The sequence below is a fragment of the Triplophysa rosa genome, linkage group LG9, assembly GCF_024868665.1.
Source record: "Triplophysa rosa linkage group LG9, Trosa_1v2, whole genome shotgun sequence".
Lineage (NCBI taxonomy): Eukaryota > Metazoa > Chordata > Actinopteri > Cypriniformes > Nemacheilidae > Triplophysa > Triplophysa rosa.
The window spans coordinates 12,030,136-12,050,676 of record NC_079898.1 but is presented as its reverse complement, the minus strand read 5'-3'; the positions used below and the strand labels follow the sequence as shown (position 1 = coordinate 12,050,676).

General features: G+C 38.6%; 1 protein-coding gene across 1 annotated transcript; it reads left to right on the top strand.

Moving 5' to 3' along the window:
• The first annotated feature begins 1,613 nt into the window (after window positions 1–1,613).
• Window positions 1,614–18,683, top strand: gabra2a (gamma-aminobutyric acid type A receptor subunit alpha2a). Its single transcript, XM_057342660.1, has 10 exons — window positions 1,614–1,896; window positions 2,302–2,385; window positions 5,142–5,257; window positions 9,112–9,179; window positions 12,798–13,018; window positions 13,110–13,192; window positions 14,582–14,725; window positions 14,810–14,962; window positions 15,858–16,060; window positions 16,864–18,683. Exons 1-10 carry the CDS (start codon window positions 1,838–1,840, stop codon window positions 17,158–17,160), a joined length of 1,428 nt encoding a protein of 475 aa, XP_057198643.1. The 5' UTR covers window positions 1,614–1,837; the 3' UTR covers window positions 17,161–18,683.
• The last annotated feature ends 1,858 nt before the right edge of the window (window positions 18,684–20,541 follow it).

Genomic DNA, 20,541 nt, shown 5'->3' with positions numbered 1-20,541 from the left:
AGTAATATATTGGCAACACTGTTGCCAGCTAGTTACTGTAGGTCACACATCTACAAAAGCTCTTATTTTTAAAACTAACTCTTCCTAAATGTGCTCTAAACATGTTTGCTCAAAATTTGACCATATGGTGGGACTATTGCCATGAAGTGATGTAAACCAGTAAAAAGAATGTATAGTATTTCAATTTTCAAAAGTGCTCTCACACTATATAGACAAAATATTAACCTATAGAATGAGTCGGACACAGAGAAATAAACAATCCACATATGAATCTCAACAATGGTGACAATCAACTGAACAGCTTCATGCTGCAATGCATGCTGGGTACATAGTACAAAACTCATTCATGATTGTTTGTCACCATTGATGAGGTTTGTATGTCAAGTGTCTAACTGTGTCTCAATTGCAAAGAAAGATTTTCTGACAGAGATCTTTCCATTATAACATGTAATCACTTTACCAAACATATCTTAATAAATCTTAAATGCTATATTATTATTATTTAATGATTGAATTCTTTCAGATGTATCTTCAGTTACTAAGCAAACATAAAGTTGCGGTTCCTGTAAAGTCCCTTTCAGTGTTATTGTATAAGTGTACATTTTAAAGCTACAAGAAAGTCAAAGAGTCCAACCAAAGCAAACACTGATCGCCATAATGGTGACTTAAAACATAATTGAACCACTATGAACTAGAGTTAAATCTCAATAAGATCTTACACAGATGACAGAAATAAAGTGAAAGTGGTGTCTGTAATATGTGAAGATGTTATTGATGTTTGTGTTTAATTCTCCTCTGGTGAAATCTTGACAGATTTATTGTGTTCATCTGTTATTTACACTTGTTCATCTAAGACTGTGTGACTTAAGTGCGTTAATAGATTCTTTAATAATGTATCTTCAAACAGCCATTGCAGTAGTTTACTGTAAAACACCTACAGTAACTAGCTGGCAACAGTGTTGCCAATATATTACTGTAGAAATGGCAGGTAAGGGCTAACAGTGTATGTGAAATGAGGACATGACTGCAGCTGGCCATGAGGCCCAAACCAGCATGTCCAGTGCAAAAAGGCTTTGACTTTTTAATTCTACTTAACATTATTTTATTTATCCGTTATATTGAAGAGACCTTTTTGAAGGACTTTGGTTTACTTATGAGCACTTGAGCTTAAATGAGACTTGGGTGTTTGTAATGACGTAGGTTATGGTGTCGACCATGATTTGTTGCATTTTGAGGTGTTCAGTCTTATTATGATTTAAGAAAATAAATGCGATTGCTCTCCTCACAAATCAACTGTTTCTAGTTTTTCACTGACGTGTCTCTTAAGTGTTGAGGACTAGTGCTGCTTTGAGCCTACATTCAGTATGAGTAAAATACTCAAGTACTGTTAAAATCAGATACTCTAAGACTTTTACTGAAGTCGTTTTGGAATTGGTGACTTGTAACTTGTAATGGAGTCATTTTCACTGCACGGTATCTGTACTTTTACTTAAGTATGGTTTTCAGGTACTCTTTACACCTCTGCATTAACATAACTGGCAGAATAGCTAATGCTATGGTTACGCACTCCATATGAAGTCCGAGTACTATGCTACGCTCGCTCTAGGACCCGGTGTCCTCTCGTGCATTATTTGGCTACATGATGCTTTCAGGGCTCAGTCGATAGACCTCTGACGAGCACAACAGACGGATTGTGTTTCTTGGCAACCAGGATACGCCTTTACATCATGTCCCAGTAAATGACCACACAGGAAAACATGTTCCAAGTATTTACAGTCTCGCCGTGCAGCTCCATATGAATTCGCGCGCATCCCTGGAGTTTCCGTGAGCATCACGGATGAGACAACGCTGGAAGCAACTTTACTCATTACTTTTAGAAGCTGGAGTACAAAAAAGGTAATGTCGAATGATCGATATATCTACGTCTCTTATCTAGTTTCGTAAGCGATTATTTAATTTTTGAGGCAGTAAATGTCGACACCCCAACCATTCAAACTTAGGTGAACGCGTGACGATTTCATACAATTTCTCATTGTGTTTGGACAGTTTCAGTGTGTCTCAAATTTTTGTTAAACTTCGAATTCTGGCTTATATGTTTGAAACATGTCACACTGTGATACTTCAAATCAGTCTGACTCTGAACCTGAACCTCATGCGCTCTGGAGATGCCCGTGACCGTGTGCGCTTTGTGCTCTCCGGGATTTCAGATGCAACCACTTCACAATTAAAATGTGTCACTGTTTTTTGTTGTTCAGTACACACATTATTTTCATTGTTTTATTGAAATGTTTTATTTGGCAGGGATTACTCAACAATGACTCAGCGATGGGGTCATTCACATGGATTTTTGATATACCTTTCTCTGGTGGCTTTTTGGCGTGGACGGTAAGCATAACTTATGTTCCAATAGCTTTAAACCTTGTTTAACATCACGTATACATATCACTCAGTATCTCTCTCTTTAAAACAACATTTAAAATTTTGTGCAAGAACTGATTGTTAATTTTTGTTTTATTTCTTGCGAAACCCTGTTTACCAGACTATCCCGTTTTAATGCATAAAGCATTGTATTTAAAGTAAAATGATAATAGATCCATCACTCCTACATGCTGACTTCACTTTTACTATAATAAAAACTTGTTTAATTTTCCTGAGGGTTCCCCATCACTACATTTATTCTTAAATATTTTAATTCAAAATAGTAAACATATTAAAATCACTGTAATTCAAAAACACTAAAACAATTAGAAGCAAATGTATATTTTACTATTCTGAAAACCCACCATATAGTGAGTGTGTGTCTCACAGGTTGCAAATGTCGCTATATACATCGTCTCATCTTGTGCATTCTTTCAGTAAGAGTGCACTGGAATGTTTAAACTTTCCCATCCCACCCCCATCAGCCATGACACTTCTGCTTTTTAACATGATGGTGAAAAGCTTGTGTGGATGATCACATTATATATCACATCAAAAAACCTCAGATGATAAAATCACCATTCAGATGATAGTCATTTAATACTCATTGACATGATTGCAAAATGAAATTAAGGCGAAGTAAAATCTTAAACCTCAAAATTGGCTATTTCTGGTTAATATATTTCATTTTTATTCAAACATTTAACTTCTACTATCACCTCAGGACTCAGGAGTAGTCATGTACAAAAGTGATGTCACCCCTGAAGCTCATGTCTAAATAGTTAGAATCATGATGTTACAAAACACCCATAGTACTTAAACATTACTATTGAAGTTTGTTGTGCATCATTTCTTATCACTAAAATAATATGAATATGTACAAACATCTAGGGAGAAATTATGTTTTTTACATTGGCCATTCGAAGACACGTTTTCTGAGATAAAGTCTCAGGTGTTTTAGTACAGTTGTCATCTCAGTCTGTCCATGTTTGTGCTTTTGCCAGATGGTCGTCCCTTCATAACTCGTCTGGATAAAGTATACAGAGCACTTAGCCCATGAGTGTCAAAGACCTTTCATTGCATGTAACTCTGTATACAGTGAGGGAAATAAGTATTTGATCCCCTGCTGATTTTGTAAGTTTGCCTACTTACAAACAAATGAAGGGTCTATAATTTTTATGGTGGGTTTATTTTAACTGATAGACACAGAATATTTAAAAAAATCAGGGGAAAAAAATGTTATATAAAGGTTATAAATTGATTTGCATTTCAGTCAGTGAAATAAGTATTTGATCCCCTACCAACTAGCAAGAATTCTGGCTCCACAGATTGATTATGTGCCTATATGGACCACAGATTAGTCCTGTCACTTTAAGAAAGTACTCCTAAATCAGCTTGTTATGTATATAAAAGATGCCTGCCAACAGAATCTGTATCTTCCAGTTCAACCTCTCCAACACCATGGTCCAGACCAAATAGGTTTTAAAGGATGTCAGCGACAAGATTGGAGACCTGCACAAACCTTGAATAGGCTACAGACAGAAGCTTGGTGAGAAGGAGACAACTGTTGGTGTGATTATTTGGAAATAGAAGATATACAAAATAACTATCAAATGCCCTTGTTCTGGAGCTCCCTGCAATATTTCCCCAATGGGGTAAAGATGATCATGAGAAATGTTAAAGATCAGCCCAGAACTACACGGAAGAAGCCTGTTAATGATTTCAAGACAGTTGGGAACACAGTTAGCAAGCAAAACATTGGTAACACATTGGTAACACGCTATGCCACAGTAGACTGAAATCCTGAAGCACCCGCAAGGTCCTCCTGCCCAAGAAGGCCCGCCTGGCTCGTCTTAAGTTTGACAATGAACATAAAAATGATTCAGAAAAGGCTTTGGCGAAAGTGCTGGCACTGCTGTGAGACCAAAATGGACTCCTGTGTTTGGAGGGAGAGAAATGCTGACTATGAGCCCAAGAACATCATGTCTACAGAGAAGCACAGTGTTGGAAACATTCTGCTTTAGGGCTTTTTCTCTGCTACAGGTATACAGGATGACTTCACCGCATTGAGGGGCTGAGGGACGGGCCCATGTACCGTAAAATCTTGGACGAGAACCTCCTCCCCTTAACTAGGTCACTGAAGATGGGTCATGGATGAGCCTTTAACATGACAAAGACGCAAAACATATTGCCAAGACAACCAAATAGTGGCTTAAGGAGAAGCACATTAAATGTCCTAGCCAGTCTCTAGACCCTAGTCCTATAGAACCTCTGTGAAGGAGGCTAAAACTCCAATTTGCTGAGCGACAGCCAAGAAACCTTAAAGATTGACAGAGGAGTGGACTAAATGTATCCGGACACATGTGCAAACCTGGTGACCAACTATCAGAAATGTCTGACCTCTGTGCTTGCCAACAAGGGTTTCTCCACAAAGTACAAAGTTATGTTTTGCTTGGGGATCAAATACTTATTTCACTGACTGAAATGCAAATCAATTTATAACCTTTATATAACATTTTTTCCCCTGATTTTTTTAAATATTCTGTGTCTATCAGTTAAAATAAACCCACCATAAAAATTATAGACCCTTCATTTGTTTGTAAGTAGGCAAACTTACAAAATCAGCAGGGGATCAAATACTTATTTCCCTCACTGTATGTATCCATGTATGCCTAGTATGATCAATACTAATACTTTTTTGATTCCAAATGTATCTTGTACAGCTCTGATGCAGACGTGTCAGGCTCAGATGCCTTTAAAAACAACATCACACTCTTCACACGTATTTTGGACCGACTGCTTGATGGCTATGACAACAGATTGAGACCTGGTCTCGGAGGTGAGAGCACAGAGCTGACACCAGTTTTCAGACAAAGCCTCATGATGATTGAGGAATAAATGCTTGTTGAGTCGTTTTTGTCACTGCACCGCCTCATTTAACAACCTCATTTGCTGAAATTGTTACAGTAGTACGCTCATGTACACTTAATAACTTATTAATGAGGAGAATTACAATCATAGTGTTTTTTTTATAAACACACTATTGAGTTACAGATGCAATTCATTGTATTTAGCAGCACATGGTAATGAACAGGAATTTTTAGTTGCATTCATTGTAATATATATGTACGAAATATATTTAAAAACGTTTAAAGTATTCTGTTTTCATATTGACAGCATCAGGAACATAATCAAATCTGAGTCACTTGTGTGTTTGTTTGTGTGTGTGTGTGTGTGTGTGTGTCTGCATTGGTGTGCATTTCTGACCTAATTTTTCCAATCACTAGACTAATGAGATGTTGATAATCTAATGATCTGAGAAGTTTAGAGCTATTGTTGAGAATGAAAGACAGGAAAACAAAACCTGCCTCTGCAGTCTGTTAGTGTAAATTCATGCTTACTGCCCCCTGCCATTACTTTAAGCTTAGAATTGGCCAATGAATGGTCAGTGATCTGCCGTAGTAATTACGTTAATCACAAGTTAAAGGAATGATCTTAAAGGAGTCATCTTTTATGCAAGCAAGCAAGCTTTATTTATAAAGCACTTTGCAACCACCGAAGTGGACCAAAGTGCTGTACAGAAAAATAAATAAATACAAACTTATACAAACATGAGATATAAATACACCACATACACTAAAACAATCAAAATGTCAAGAACTGGTTTTAAAAGCCAAGGAGAAAAGATGAGTTTTCAAAAGTGATTTGAATGAAGAAAGCGAAGAAGACTGTCTAATAGACAGGGGCAAATCGTACCACAATTTAGGAGCTGCTACCACAAAGGCACGGTCCCCTCTCAGCTTGCGTTTGTTTTAGGCACACTCAGTAATAGTTTATCAGCTGACCTGAGAGAACGGGTGGGCATATGAGGGTGTAGCAGCTCAGAAATGTAGAGTGGGGCAAGACCATTAAGCGCTTTAAACATTTTTTTTTTAAATTGATCCTAAAGTGTACAGGCAGCCAATGAAGTGAGGCTAAAATGGGAGAGATATGCTCGTTCCAGTTAAAAGACGCGCTGCAGCATTTTGCACCATCTGCAGACGAGCGACCAAAGACCCACTAACCCCTGCATACAACACATTACAGTAATCCTGCAGAGTGGTAACAAAGGTGTGGATAACTGTCTCAAATAGCTGCCACGAAAGAAGTGGCTTTATCTTAGCTAGCTGCCTTAGTTGGAAAAAGCTTGATTTAACGACTGCCTTGATCTGGCTGTCGAACTTAAGGTTGGAGTCAATTTTGACGCCTAAGCTAGTGATGGTTGGCTTGATGTACTGAGCCAGGGAACCTAAACCAACCAAAGGGGTTCCAGTGGTGCCTTCAAAAACCATAGCTTCCGTCTTTTTTTCGTTAAAACTTAGAAAATTAGGAGCCATCCAGGCCTTTACATCATCGAGACAGTCGAAAAGTGATCTAACAGTATCACACAGGCACATAAATCTGACTATCGTCTGCGTAACAGTGAAAAGACAAGCCATGCTTCTTAATTACTGTTCCAAGCGGAAGCAAATAAAGAGAGAAGAGGACCTAACACTGAGCCTTGCGGCACCCCACAAGAGAGAGGTGCAGAGGAAGACACGAAAAGTCCAATCTGTCAAATAGGACCTAAACCATTCGAGCGCTATGCCCTTAATGCCCACCCACTGCTCCAAACGAGAAATCAGGATTTCATGGTCCACCGTATCAAACGCAGCAGTTAAATCAAGAAGCACAAGGACAACACAGTCACCAGAGTCAGTATTTAAAAATATAATTAAAAACTTTTATAAGTGCCGATTCAGTGCTGTGTAGAGATTTAAACCTGGACTGGAAAACTTGTGATTTTACAAAAAGTCCATTAATTGACTACAGACTACATTTTCGAGTATTTTTGAAAGAAAAGGCAGTTTAGAAATAGACCTAAAATTTGCCAAAATTACAGGATCCAGACCAGGTTTTTTAATCAGAGGTTGTACAAATGCATGTTTAAATTGGTCAGGGACCACACCTAATGAAAAACTGCTATTTACAACTGCAAGTACAGCTGGTCCAATAGTAGAAAAAGCTCTTTAACGAGTCGAGAAGGGACAACATCAAGTCGGAACCTGAGGGCTTCAAATGGCTCAGAGTCTCCTGTAGCACCGACAAAGTCACAGGCTCAAACCTATACACCCTCGTGTTATTCCAAACATTTGTCCAACACAAAACGAGATCTTACAGTGATAGTTCACCCAAAAATAAAAATTCTGTAATCATTTACTCAAACTCTTGTCATTTCAAACCTGTATGACTTTCTTTCTTCTGCAGAACACAAAAGAAGATATTTTGAAGAATGCTGTTAACTGGCCCCAATTCATTTGCGTTAGTTTTGTGTCCATACCATAGAAATGAATAGGGGCCAGTGCTGTTTGGCTACCAACTTTCTTCAAAATATCTTCTTTTGTGTTCTGCGGAAGAAAGAAAGTCATAAAGGTTTCAAATGACAAGAGGGTGTGTAAATGATGACAGAATTTTCATTTTTTTGGGTGAACCCTCTCTTTAAGCATAATCTCAGAGATTTTGTTGTGCATACAGGTAAGTGATTAGTGAATTACACTAACAAGATCCAAAAGGACAAAAAAAACATTTAAATATCAAAGCCATCTTGGTTTCAGAAAAGTTAGAAAGTAGCGCAGTGGTTGTTTAATACTAATAATGAACTGCTTTGGGGGAAGTAGGCATCATCATCATTCCAGTCTGAGGGATGGAAAAGAGCAAAATTCTGCCTAATGTAGCTCCTTTATGTGCTTCATGGAAGAAAGAAAACAGTAGAGGGTCAGACTGACATGAGGGCGAGTGAATGATGATGCAAGTTCTAGTTTTGGATGAACTATTAAAGATTGCGTAACACTCAGTTTCTGCCAATCTCATATTAATATTGAGTACCTATAGAGTAGTACTGCATACGTCGTATCTTCGAAGAGTATTTAGTTTGAGCACATTTATGAAAGAGAGATACAGCTGTACGATTATTTCCAGAAAAACACAAGCCACTAGAGGTGGGACTAGTGGGTTCAGAACTACAGCACGAGCAAGCAACACATTACTCCCTTTGTGTTTTTTTCCATTATACACGTACGCGCCGATTGCCAACAAAACACAGACATATGACTTAGTTTGACTTACCGCGTGCAGTTCATGTCCGGCATCTTTTAGCACTGGGACCATCTATCAGTTTCAAACAATCTGTAAATCCAGCGTCATATCCACCGTTTATATAACATCCATCACTGAAATGGCGTGAACAAACAGACACACCTAAACTTCACTATCCAGTAACCAGAGTAACCAGCTGCAAGGCCACACAAGACACAATCTTGACGCAGTGCACACAATCTTGATGGTAAGCGAGGCTCGCACGTCAGTTGATGCGTGGTCGGGCTCTGTCCTTCGCCTTGCCGTGCTTTTCCGGGAGAATTGCCCAATAAAAGGTATAGGATCCCTGTTACGAAACAGGGAACTAGACTTATAAAAAACTTTCAGAAACAAGTTGGAGTTCTGGGGGAGTGTATCAAGTACCTAAATACTACGTCATACATCCAACTCGTTTTTAACAAGATGACCATGTTATGCATGAGAAGCCAGCACGTTCAACAGTGTGAAGAAGTCAGAATGCATGACATAGCATGATAGCTCCGCTTCAATTTAATTGAGTGTTTTCACTTTGTGACACAGATCGAGTAACTGAAGTAAAGACTGATATCTACGTGACCAGTTTTGGGCCAGTATCAGATACAGACATGGTAAGACATTTCTCCTCACACACGTGATATAAATCCATCTAGTGTAACCCGAGTCAGGGATCGAAAACGATATATTTTTCTTTTTATCACATTCCATTTCTCTCTCTTTTAACCTGTAATTTCCCTCTGCTGGCTGTTTGTAGCATTTTGTACCTGCTGGTAGAGGCTTTACTTAGTTCTCATGTTTCCCTCACTTCACAGTCTCTGCTCCTAAGTACAATATTTAAATGGAAGAGAAAAGGATTTTTCATTCATTATTTATTTTACTGTCTGAGTGCTGGGTGTTTTCTAGCCCGCTGAATGCTCTCACAGATGCTGTTGTAAAGGTGCTGTATATCTGTTCATAAAGACTGAAATGATCGTATTATGTCAGGATGATAGCCATTGCTAGTGTTTTTCTACTGTCTTGTGTTTTTTATTTCGCTTTGCGCATGGGAAATCATGATTTACCTGAGTTCTTAGTAATGACAGGAGAATAGGGCAGAGGATTACAGTTTTCCTGCTCTTCGCTGTCCTGTTGGGTACTTTAAACCTATCAGATTATAGCAAATTGTAATGTAAGTTATTATAAGTTTATATTGTGTAAATAAGAAAAACAGTGTTTCATGATGATTCTTACTATTCCTTTTTTGTCTCTCTTACTGCACAGATAGTGAAATACTGATAACAAGAGTTAAAGGTCAAGTGTGTGATATTTAGCGGCATCTAGTGGTGAGGTTGTGAATTGCAGCCAGCGGCTCACTTCACCCCTCCCTTTCGAAGCACTACGGAGGCTGACACTTGACAAAGATGTTGTCACGTTTTCGCTTCTATGCCAATGAAGACGTTACGTATTTACAAAATGCGCTCTGTAGAGCAGTTTGTACGTTTAGGGCAACGGTCTCCAACCTTTTTTAAACCACGGACCGGTTTTGTTTTAAAAATATTCACATGGACCGGCTGGTGGGGATGGAGGGAAGTACAATGAAAATAATTATTCATTACTGTGAATAAATAACTACATATTACGTACTTATTGATTATTAATTTATTTAACATTTAATTTCCATTCATGCCAACTGCGTAAAAATAAAACATCACAAAGTCAATTTAATTTAGTTTAAATTGTCAAACTTCGCCTCATTCCAACTTCATACAACAACTAAATAAAAACATTACAAAGTCAATTTAATTTACATTAAATCGTCGAACTTCGCCGTCATTCCAACTTCATACAACTTAATAAAACATTACAAAGTCAATTTAATTTACATTAATTTGTAAAACTTCTAAATATAACGTTACAAACAAAGTCTTTTACAAACTCACCATAACTCAATTAATGGGAGCCTTGGGCTTGTTTCCCTGCAATAATACTGTCCAAACGAGGAGAGATGGGTGACAGTGAGACGCGAAGTGTGTTGCAAATGTCCAGCCTGCTTCGTAACTTTGTTTTTGTTGCTGTCAGTACAGAAAACCCTGCTTCGCAAAGGTATGAACTTGGGAAAGGGGGTAAACATTTCAGAGCCTTCGCAGCTATCACTGGATATTCCGCTTTTAATTTTATCCAGAAGCCTGCATGGGAGGATGTCTGAAAAATGTTCTTTAGTCCCCCATCATTTGCAATTTCAATGCTGGTCCTCATCATGAACCGACGTGGATGATTCGTGGGGCATATTTGCAATAGTGAAAGGCTTTTTAGCTTTAGCGATACGATCAGCCACCAAGTGATGCTCTCAGTGCAGCTACATTTGTCGACGTAGTGGCTTTCAGCGGTTGCTGTTGCCCTATTTGTTCACGTTTTTTTTCGTTCAAAGTAATCAAAGGGTTTGTTTTTCAATGCTGGGTGCTTAATTTCAAGATGTCGAAGCAATTTTGAGGGCTTCATTGACTCATTCGCTAATTTATCTCCACATATTACACACATAGGGCTTGGAGCTTGTGAGCTCCGGTAGCGACCGGTAGCGACGAACCCATAATTTAGATATGAATCGTCATATTTTCGGTTAAAGGTGGCTTTCTTTTTCCCCTTTTTCTCGTAAGTAACGTTAGCTGTCTCTGAATCGCCATCACTTGGTCTTTTCTTACCTCCTCCACTAAAGAAACCTTCGAGCGATGTTTGTTTGTCACTCATTTTAATTCTGGCTGAACATGGAAAGTCTAATCATTGCTTAAAAAACGCGCCCTCTGTGTAATTTTGAACGGTCGCTCTTAAAGGGCCAAGGCATAATAAAAATATACAGTGGCGTAACAGGGATTTTTAGCACATTCTTGCGACCCGGCAACGGCTCTTTCACGGCCCGGTACTGGGTCGCGACCCAGGGGTTCGGGACCTCTGGTTTAGGGCTACTGTAGAAACAACACGACGAATTCCATGTTAAGGGAATGTAGATAGAAATAGCTCATTCTAAGGTCATAAAACATTTAAACACCTCTGAAAACATTGTTAGGTATATTATATTGCTTTTCTGTCAGATCCTCCAAAAAATTAGGCTACACACTGGACGTTTGGCCAAATAACATTAGTCACCATTGACTTCCATTGTATGTACACAAACTCACTGAGACTTTTCTTGACATATCTTTTTTTGTGTTCCACTCAAGAAGACATGCAGGTTTGAAATTACATGAGGGTAAATAAATAAAAACAAAATGGCTATTTTAGGTGAACTATCACTTTAAATTGTTACTGCTAAACAAAGACACAAATCAGTTCAGACAAAAATAAAGCTGATCTGTAATATTTAAATGTATGGTTTGTGTCAAATAAGTCTTACATGTGCACCGATCATTCTTCAAAACAACAGTATTACAGTTACAATTTTTTTGCACAATTTAACAGATCTTGGAGCTCGACACTGAAAATAAAAAATCAGATTTTTTTCATCAGTCCAACTGTGCCCCACTCCCTCCAGACTGTGTGGTTATGATATAACAATAAAAAAGTGACTCGTATGATCTATTTGTGGAAAGAGGGTACCTCTGGGACTACATAATGGAAGGTAATGGTACAGGATGTTGAGAGGAATATCAAATGACCAAGGATACTTTCCTTAAACTTTGCATCTGATGGAGGTTTCAGATTTTATTACCATGTTGAAATTAACTTAGTATGGACCCATAATGGCTTTATTGCCACAGTGCTATTATGACATTTTTGGGAAGTCCTGATGCATGGGTGACAGCATATACTGTCACATGGTATCATCTTTTGTCTGCGAGTGAATCAGTATGATCACTTACGTACGTATCATTGTGTTTTCCTCTCTCCATGGAAACTGGTCGACCGCCTTCACCCCAGGGGTCGGTGTGTGGCAGCGCAGTGCCCAAGGGAGCAGGAGATACGAAGTGATGTGAAGCGTTTATGACACTTTGCTACTTTCTAGTAGCGCGGAGAGAAAGATCTCTGCATCACAGACATTTACGCACAATGAGCATCTTGAATGAAAGAACAGAGGGAGCAGTTTTTATCTTTTACATACGTTTATCATTTTTGGTTTCGATATTTTCAATACATTTACAGTACACTGTATATTGAATTGAAAACACAATTTCTGGGGATTCACACACAATATCACTGAGAAATCCTTTCCACTCCATAGTTCCAAAAGCCCATGACGTATCCGTCTCTGTTCTCAGGAATACACCGTGGATGTGTTTTTCCGCCAGCGCTGGACAGACGAGCGTCTGAAGTTTCACGGGCCAATGAACATCCTGCGTCTCAACAACCTGATGGCCAGTAAAATCTGGACTCCAGACACTTTCTTTCACAACGGCAAGAAGTCTGTGGCGCACAACATGACTATGCCCAACAAACTTTTGCGCATTATGGAGAACGGAACTCTGCTGTACACCATGAGGTGCACACATGTACACACAAAGAACATCTTGCAGGGTCAATTCTGCATTGTAATGTGTGTTTGTGTGTGTCGGTGCATTTGTGCACATTAGGTTGACAGTGCAAGCTGAATGCCCAATGCATCTTGAGGACTTTCCAATGGATTTCCACTCCTGTCCACTAAAATTTGGCAGTTGTAAGTGAAAATATTTGTTTTATTACACTCCCAAATATAAAGGTGCTTCACCATGACATAGAGGAACCATTTTTTGCTGTGTGGTTCCAAAAGGTATCTTTAACATTTTCCAAACCTTTCTGTTTCACAAAAAGTTCTTAAGACTTGAAAAAGGTAAGAGAGAAATGGTTCTTTTAAAGGTCCAGTGTGTAAGTTTTGGAGGATCTATAGACAGAAATGCAATATAATATACATACATATGACTTCAGAGTTGTATAATGACCTTACATAATGAAGCGTTACGTTTTTATTACCTTAGAACGAGCTATTTCTATCCACATACACCGCGGGTCCCCTTACATGGAATGCGCCAGGTTGTTTCTACAGACTAGCCCTAAACGTACAAACTGCTCTACAGAGCGCATTTCATAAATACGTTACGCCTTCTTTGGCATAGAAGTGAAAACGTGACAACATCTTTGTCATGTGTCAGCCTCCGTAGTGCTTCGAAAGGGAGGGGTGAAGTGAGCCGCTGGCTGCAATTCGCAACCTCACCACTAGATGCTGCTAAATTTCACTGACTGGACCTTTAAGAACATTTGACTGAATGGTTCTTTGGGGAACTAAAAATGTTTTTTTATGGCGTCACTGTAAAGAATCTTTTGTAAAACCCTTATTTTTTAAATGCATATACTGTGATATATTGTCACAATTATGACCACAAAAAAAATCATATTTGTGTATTATTTCTGTATATATAGTAACTAATCATGATACTTATCACTTCACATACTGTAAACAAATCACATACTTATGATTTTGATGAGATATACTGTAAAACAGCATGCATTATTCTACCCATCCACAAGCTGAATAAACCACTTATAACGAGAAACGTGACAATACTCAAACACATTCGCATTACAATCAACAAAACTGCTGACACAATGTCATGTGACTGACTGAGCCTTGCAATTTAGCGCAAACTCACTGACTGACAGCGCACAGAGCTCTGATAACTCGTAAAAGCCCTTATTATAATCAGCCAAACTGTCTATACTGCGACATAAACCTCATGCTTAAAACCTGTCTGCACCTTCTTTAATTATAATGGGAACATTCCGGTTTGGTTGCATCATTTGATGAATCCTGAATAATATAAAAATTCTGCCTTTTGAGGGTCTGGCGAGTGGCGATGTTTTTTTTACATGCCACCATGAACAATACTGAAATGTAAAACACATCATTTTTGGTTAATTTGGACTCACTGGCATTACTGATAGACATGAACATTCACTATAGACATTCACAGGCATTTGTGATGGTTTGCAGCTCTCAGCCATGACGTTAAAAAAACTTTGAATGTAGTTCCATGCTGTTTTTAATTGAAACTGTTGTCTTTGTGTATAGATGCTTACACGTTAACAGAGGTCACATACGTTTGGAAACGTAATGCCACTTTATCTGTGGAAGTAGCTCCAGATGGATCTAGACTCAACCAATATGACCTAATGGGGCAGACTGTTGGTAAGGAAACCATTAAGTCCAGCACTGGTGAGTTAACAACACGTTATGTAACCTGATCAGAAAAGATGTTTACACAGTCACAGAAGAAAATCCATCCGCTCTTACTCGCAGGTGAATATACAGTGATGACGGCCCATTTCCATTTGAAGAGGAAGATTGGATACTTTGTCATTCAGACATACCTGCCCTGCATTATGACAGTCATCCTATCTCAGGTCTCTTTCTGGCTCAACCGAGAATCCGTCCCGGCACGCACAGTTTTTGGTAAGCGACTGGCATGTGTATATTTCTCAAATAGTGACTGGCATCGGAACATAATGTCATTATTTATATTTAGTGCATTGCTCCAACGGCACAGTTTCGTTGTTGGCTTTGTACTTGTGTTCAATGTGAAATAAATTTTGCATGCTGATTTAGTTTGTTGTAAAATCATTTTTAATGCAGTCATGGGTAGGGCTGAAGTTGGGTCATTTTTTATTTTCTCTCGAGCAGTTTAAGTTTCCTTCAGGCCTGTAGAAATGAAGACTCATAAAATCATATACACTTCAACAGTTCAACAGCGAATGAGTATGCTCACCCTGGGCTTTCATAGTTTAAAACATACCGCACTTGCGTTGAAACAATACAGTATAACCAACACAAATCTCAATGAAATTTCATATGAATTTGTAAGATTTGATTCATATGTTTTCATACAATCTACAAATGTGAAAACGCCACTTAATAAAACATGTTGGCATAGTATCTATTTTATTGATCTATTTTAATTATATAACTGGTTTCGTTTTAAACTGGTTAATGGTTGAAGGTTAATATTTGTCCCCAAAGGACACACTTTCAAAAGCTACCTATATAAATAAGCATTAGCATGTATAAAAGCCAAGAAGAGGGCACTCAGGGCACACGACTGACCACAAAAATGAGCTGAAAGCGCCTATAATATCATGGGTACATCTGTGCTGTTAACAAAATGTCCTTATAAATCTGAACCGAACAAATCATTTATGTTCTTCTTTTCCTGCCTCAAACTCAATGTCCTGTTTTTAATGGCTCTACAGCATTGAGATAAACAGCATACTCGCTGGTAATTGTCTGCAGTGAGGTGTGCTGTGCTAATGCCTCTTCTGTATATATAACAGTCTTTGTTATTCTGCTCCAGGTGTGACTACAGTGCTTACGATGACCACTCTGAGCATCAGTGCTCGCAACTCTCTGCCAAAGGTGGCCTACGCTACGGCCATGGACTGGTTCATCGCCGTGTGCTACGCTTTTGTGTTCTCTGCTCTCATTGAGTTCGCCACAGTAAACTACTTCACCAAGCGCGGTTGGGCATGGGACGGCAAGAGCGTTGTCAATGATAAGGTAACCATGACTACACAGACCAGGCTTTGATTTTACAGTGGGGTGCATGTGGCTTTGATTATTATCATTGTGAAGAGATGCGTTATTTGAAAAGTGAACGTAGGGCGTCGTGGGAAGAAAACCAGTTTATTCCCTTATGATATGTAAACAGTTTTATGTGCGATGACAGTATCAAGGAAATGCACACAAACTCAAAGGAATATTACATTATCATCTGAACAAATAACTCCCCAATCTTACATTGGTCAACTGTTTTTGTTTCTTGAACACGAAAAAATATTTTTTGAACAATGCAGGAAAGCAAACAGTTCTGGGGCACGTTTGACTACCGCTCGACCTGATTTTGCCAAGTGGTTGAAGTCCTCAGGGCAACATATTTTGTTGACCTAAGGACAAAGTTTTTATAAATAAAACCTAAACCCACACCAAACCCCAACCCTAACGTACCCCTAAAATCAGGGGGAAACGATAAGTGACAAACAATGGTCAAGAAGCACCTAATCCTGGTTGGAAGATTAAAATAAACTGTAAACTTATTTCGGAAATCTGATTGTCAACATGATGTTGCACTAAGGACATCAACCACTTGGCAAAAACAGGAGAGCCTTTGACTACCATTGTCATTTTTCCTACTATGTGGTGGCAAAGAGCTGTTTGGTTACAAGCATTCTTCCAAACATCTTTCTCTGTGTTCATCAGAACAAAGAAATGTATACAGATTTGGAACACCTTGAGGGTGAGTAAATAACAGAATTTGTATTTTTGGGTGAACTGTCTCTTTAACTTGCCTCTTGTACCTGCAGAAAAAGGAGATATCTGTTGTGAAAAAGAATAACGCTTATGCGGTTGCCGTGGCAAACTACGCACCCCACATCGCTAAGGACTCGGCTCTGCCCACCATCTCTAAGAGCGCCACAGTGGAAGCCAATAAAACACAGCCGGTGGTTAAAGAGGCAAAGAAGACCTTCAACAGCGTCAGCAAGATTGACCGTATGTCGCGCATCATCTTCCCGGTGCTTTTTGGCAGCTTTAACTTGGTTTATTGGGCCACATATCTCAACAGAGAACCTGTTATTAAAAACATGATCCCGTCCCAATGACCTATTAGCTAGTATAAGATCACATGCAGTGATAAAAACAAAACCTGTGGTGTGTTAAAAAAGTATTTTGTACAGTTTCCCTAGTGTCATCATTTTTAAGCCTGTCTTAAAAACATCATTAAACCTTTACACTGCCAGGAGCTGAAAGTATCTTTAATAGCACAAATGAATTTTTCTATGTTGTCTGTGGTTTCGAAGTATTAAACTCATTATTTCGGCTTGTCTTTCTACGCGCTCTTTTGCCATTTTCACAAAGTTGTCCCTGTTATATTTGTGTATTATCTTATTATGCATCAAATTTATATTTGTGCATTTATAGTATACCAATCTCCATTTTAAGGGATAGTTAGTAACCAAACAGATCTCATCCCCCATTAACTCCCATAGTATTTATTTTCCCTACTATGGCAGTAAATGGGGAATGAGATCTGTTTGGTTACTGACATTCTTACAAATATCTTTATTTGTGTTCAGCAGAACAAAGAAATGTATACAGGTTTGCGAGGCCGAGTAAATGATGACAGAATTTTCATTTTTGTGTGAACTGTCCCTTTAACAAGGAGTGTGTGTATATCTTAATATTGCGGCTAAAATATTAAAAAAGCTCACATATTATTTCAGAGGTTCCTCTTTGTCATGTTAAAAATGCTTAGTTGTATTTAAAAGGGAAGCATGACTTTTTTTATGTCACAGCTAAACAACAATATGGAAGACAGATCACTGCACCTTTAAATTGACTGATGTAGCGTTGATGTAGCATAGTCAGTTATATATGGCACAATTTTACATGTGTTTGCATATTAGCTTTTATGAAGATGGACACCATTGCGCTTGTGCAATTTAATGCAGCGGCTTATTTGTAAACACAAGCAATGCATCAACAATCAGCGTGCACATTGTTTAATGATTCATTGATTTTGTTTGAAGCACCCGATGTATTGTCTCATCAAGTATTGTGGTGTTAAGTGGACACTTTGATCAGTGAGCACAGTCTGCTGTGAAATTTGCACTCTATTTAAGCCACTTCGGTTCGGTCCATGCCGAGTGCACCGCCGCTGGACATTCAAAATCATGTGGGTACATTTCGATTTTGCTTGTGGTGAGGATGAAACAAACACGGGTATACCGAAATCCAACTGGGTGTGGGCAATGTTTATGGGTGTGTGAATATGTTGGTCTTACTGTATATGTGACAAAATGATAAAGATCACTGCCAAACTACTTGGCCGCAGATGTTCACATTAACGTGGCATAATGTTGTTTATAATTCAGTATATTCTGTACAGACAAGGTTGTACTGGGCTTTATAATGTGATGTGTGCCTAATGATCCAAGGGAAACCAAAAATTCACTTTATTTACTATATGCTAGATAACACAATCTGTCATGAACAATCGCGTCATATGTACGTGCTTGAATGAACTACTGTGAGTTTGGCATCTAACAGTTTTGGTCACTGTTTTCAATTTTCTGCCTGGACAGAAAAGACAGCTTCCCTGTTGACTGAAATAAATTGTTGTCAAAGCCAACATGGCTCAGTTACTCTGTTTTTTTTTGTAGGTGGTTGCTTAATAACTTGTTTTTCTTCACTCATCCTTGCTATTCAGCATTCTGGACTTCACACACAAGTGCACAAAAAGTGCAGTGTACATTTTCAGGCTCAGGGGGGTTGAGTTGAGAAACGGCATAGACTCTTTCTGGTTAAGCTGACGTGGCGATATATATCGAGAAGTTGACCGTGTGCAGGTACTCTTAAAAGAGACTGCATCTGTGGTCAAACTCCTCTTAACACAATCCAAATTTCCTCCCTCCGTTTCATTCCGTTTTTCATCCATCTCTGCATTCTGTCTGAGGGCTTTTGTAGAGCTGATTCTCCCCCGGCCAAACAGCAGAATTTCAGATTAGCGCTATTGAACGGGGAACAGGGAAGCACTCTGAATTTATCTGAGATCTTGGCTTTAATAACATAACAGTAGCGCTCCCAGCTCATCTTTCTTGATTTTAGAAACGGCATCTGCCTGTGTGCGATCAGAGCTATCGGTGTGCCCAGACGGCAAAATAGAGGAAGAAAGAACTCTGGTAACCTCAGCGTCCTTTGCACCTTCTGGAAAAGCATATCTTTGGGTACAAACAAGCATCTGTCAGAACAGATGTGTCCACTTGTGCATGCAGTCATATACACACCCACACACACAAACGTAGACTTGACCTGGGGGGTCAGACTCCAAAACGAAGTTGGATTTCATTCACTGCCAAACCTCTTAAGGTGGAACTGAGGCTGATCCGACGTCAGGTGGCATTAACAAAGCATTCCGCCTTAAGCGACGTCTGTGAGGATGTCATGAGGGTTCATCAGATGTGAAAGATCACAGAGGCAGAGAATCAGAGAACCACCAAAGTGTGTGTTGCTTTGCCATTTAAAGCCTTACAACCCATAACCATAACAAACACCAGAATTATAAAAGATGCTTTGGATAAGAATCAAACAAAAAGCAATACAGCAACATAAACTGTTAACAAAACAAACAAAATGATTTATTATTTCACAGAGCAAAATTGAAATTGCCTGCTTCTTTGAAACCTGTCAAGTATATTTGAATATATCTCATATGTATGCAGAGTTACAACTACAATTTATAACTGTTTGTTTTATGATAATGTATTTCATCATGTTCTAATTACATTCCTCCTCACAAACAGACTGCCAAAGTCACATGCTTTTCCTTCTAGATTTGATTTGTTTCTTGTTATAAATCAACTTGATATTATTTAAAGCTCAATGATGGCAAGATTCCTGTAAGGTGCTGTGTTGCAGTACTTGTTTTTACGTTTTTTTCTTCTGTAAACATCCTTAGTATCCGTAGCCATTTGCCTTGTAGCAACTAAATGTGTTTTCACAGCTAAAACATCATATCAGACATGTAAAAGTGAGCATCATTCTGACATGGCTACTCTGTTATGCTCTGTGAACACATCCTTCAGATGTCCTATTGTTCATTTTCCATCACTGATTCAATAAGAATACATAAGCAATATTGATATACATTTTCGTCTATGAAATATTATAAAAAATATATCATTTTTTTAGAATGTCATAATTGTGTTCATTTTTATTTATGCAGCTAAGAAGGTAGAAGAATGTAAAATATAAACAAAATAAAATAACCAAAATATAGGTAAAACAGAATGAAAAGGATTTGGATTCCTCTACTGAGAAATCAGCCAAGCGTGAATAAGGAATTGGTTGAGTTGCCTGGCAACTGAAGGGACATGCTCAAGGCTTTGCTCCTTAAAGTGTCTGACAGAACTTGGCTGTTTGTTCTCTGTTTGTGTAGTAAGTGTGTGTGTGTGTGCTGTAATGTGTTTCAGGGAACTTTGTTT

What these genes read in the sequence shown, in the direction of transcription:
- gabra2a (XM_057342660.1), top strand. Translation starts at nt 1,838, where the DNA reads ATGAGACAACGCTGGAAGCAACTTTACTCATTACTTTTAGAAGCTGGA. An exon ending in ATTGAGACCTGGTCTCGGAG is followed by an intron (nt 5,258 to 9,111) that starts GTGAGAGCACAG and finishes TTTGTGACACAG; the next exon opens with ATCGAGTAACTGAAGTAAAG. An exon ending in AACCATTAAGTCCAGCACTG is followed by an intron (nt 14,726 to 14,809) that starts GTGAGTTAACAA and finishes TCTTACTCGCAG; the next exon opens with GTGAATATACAGTGATGACG.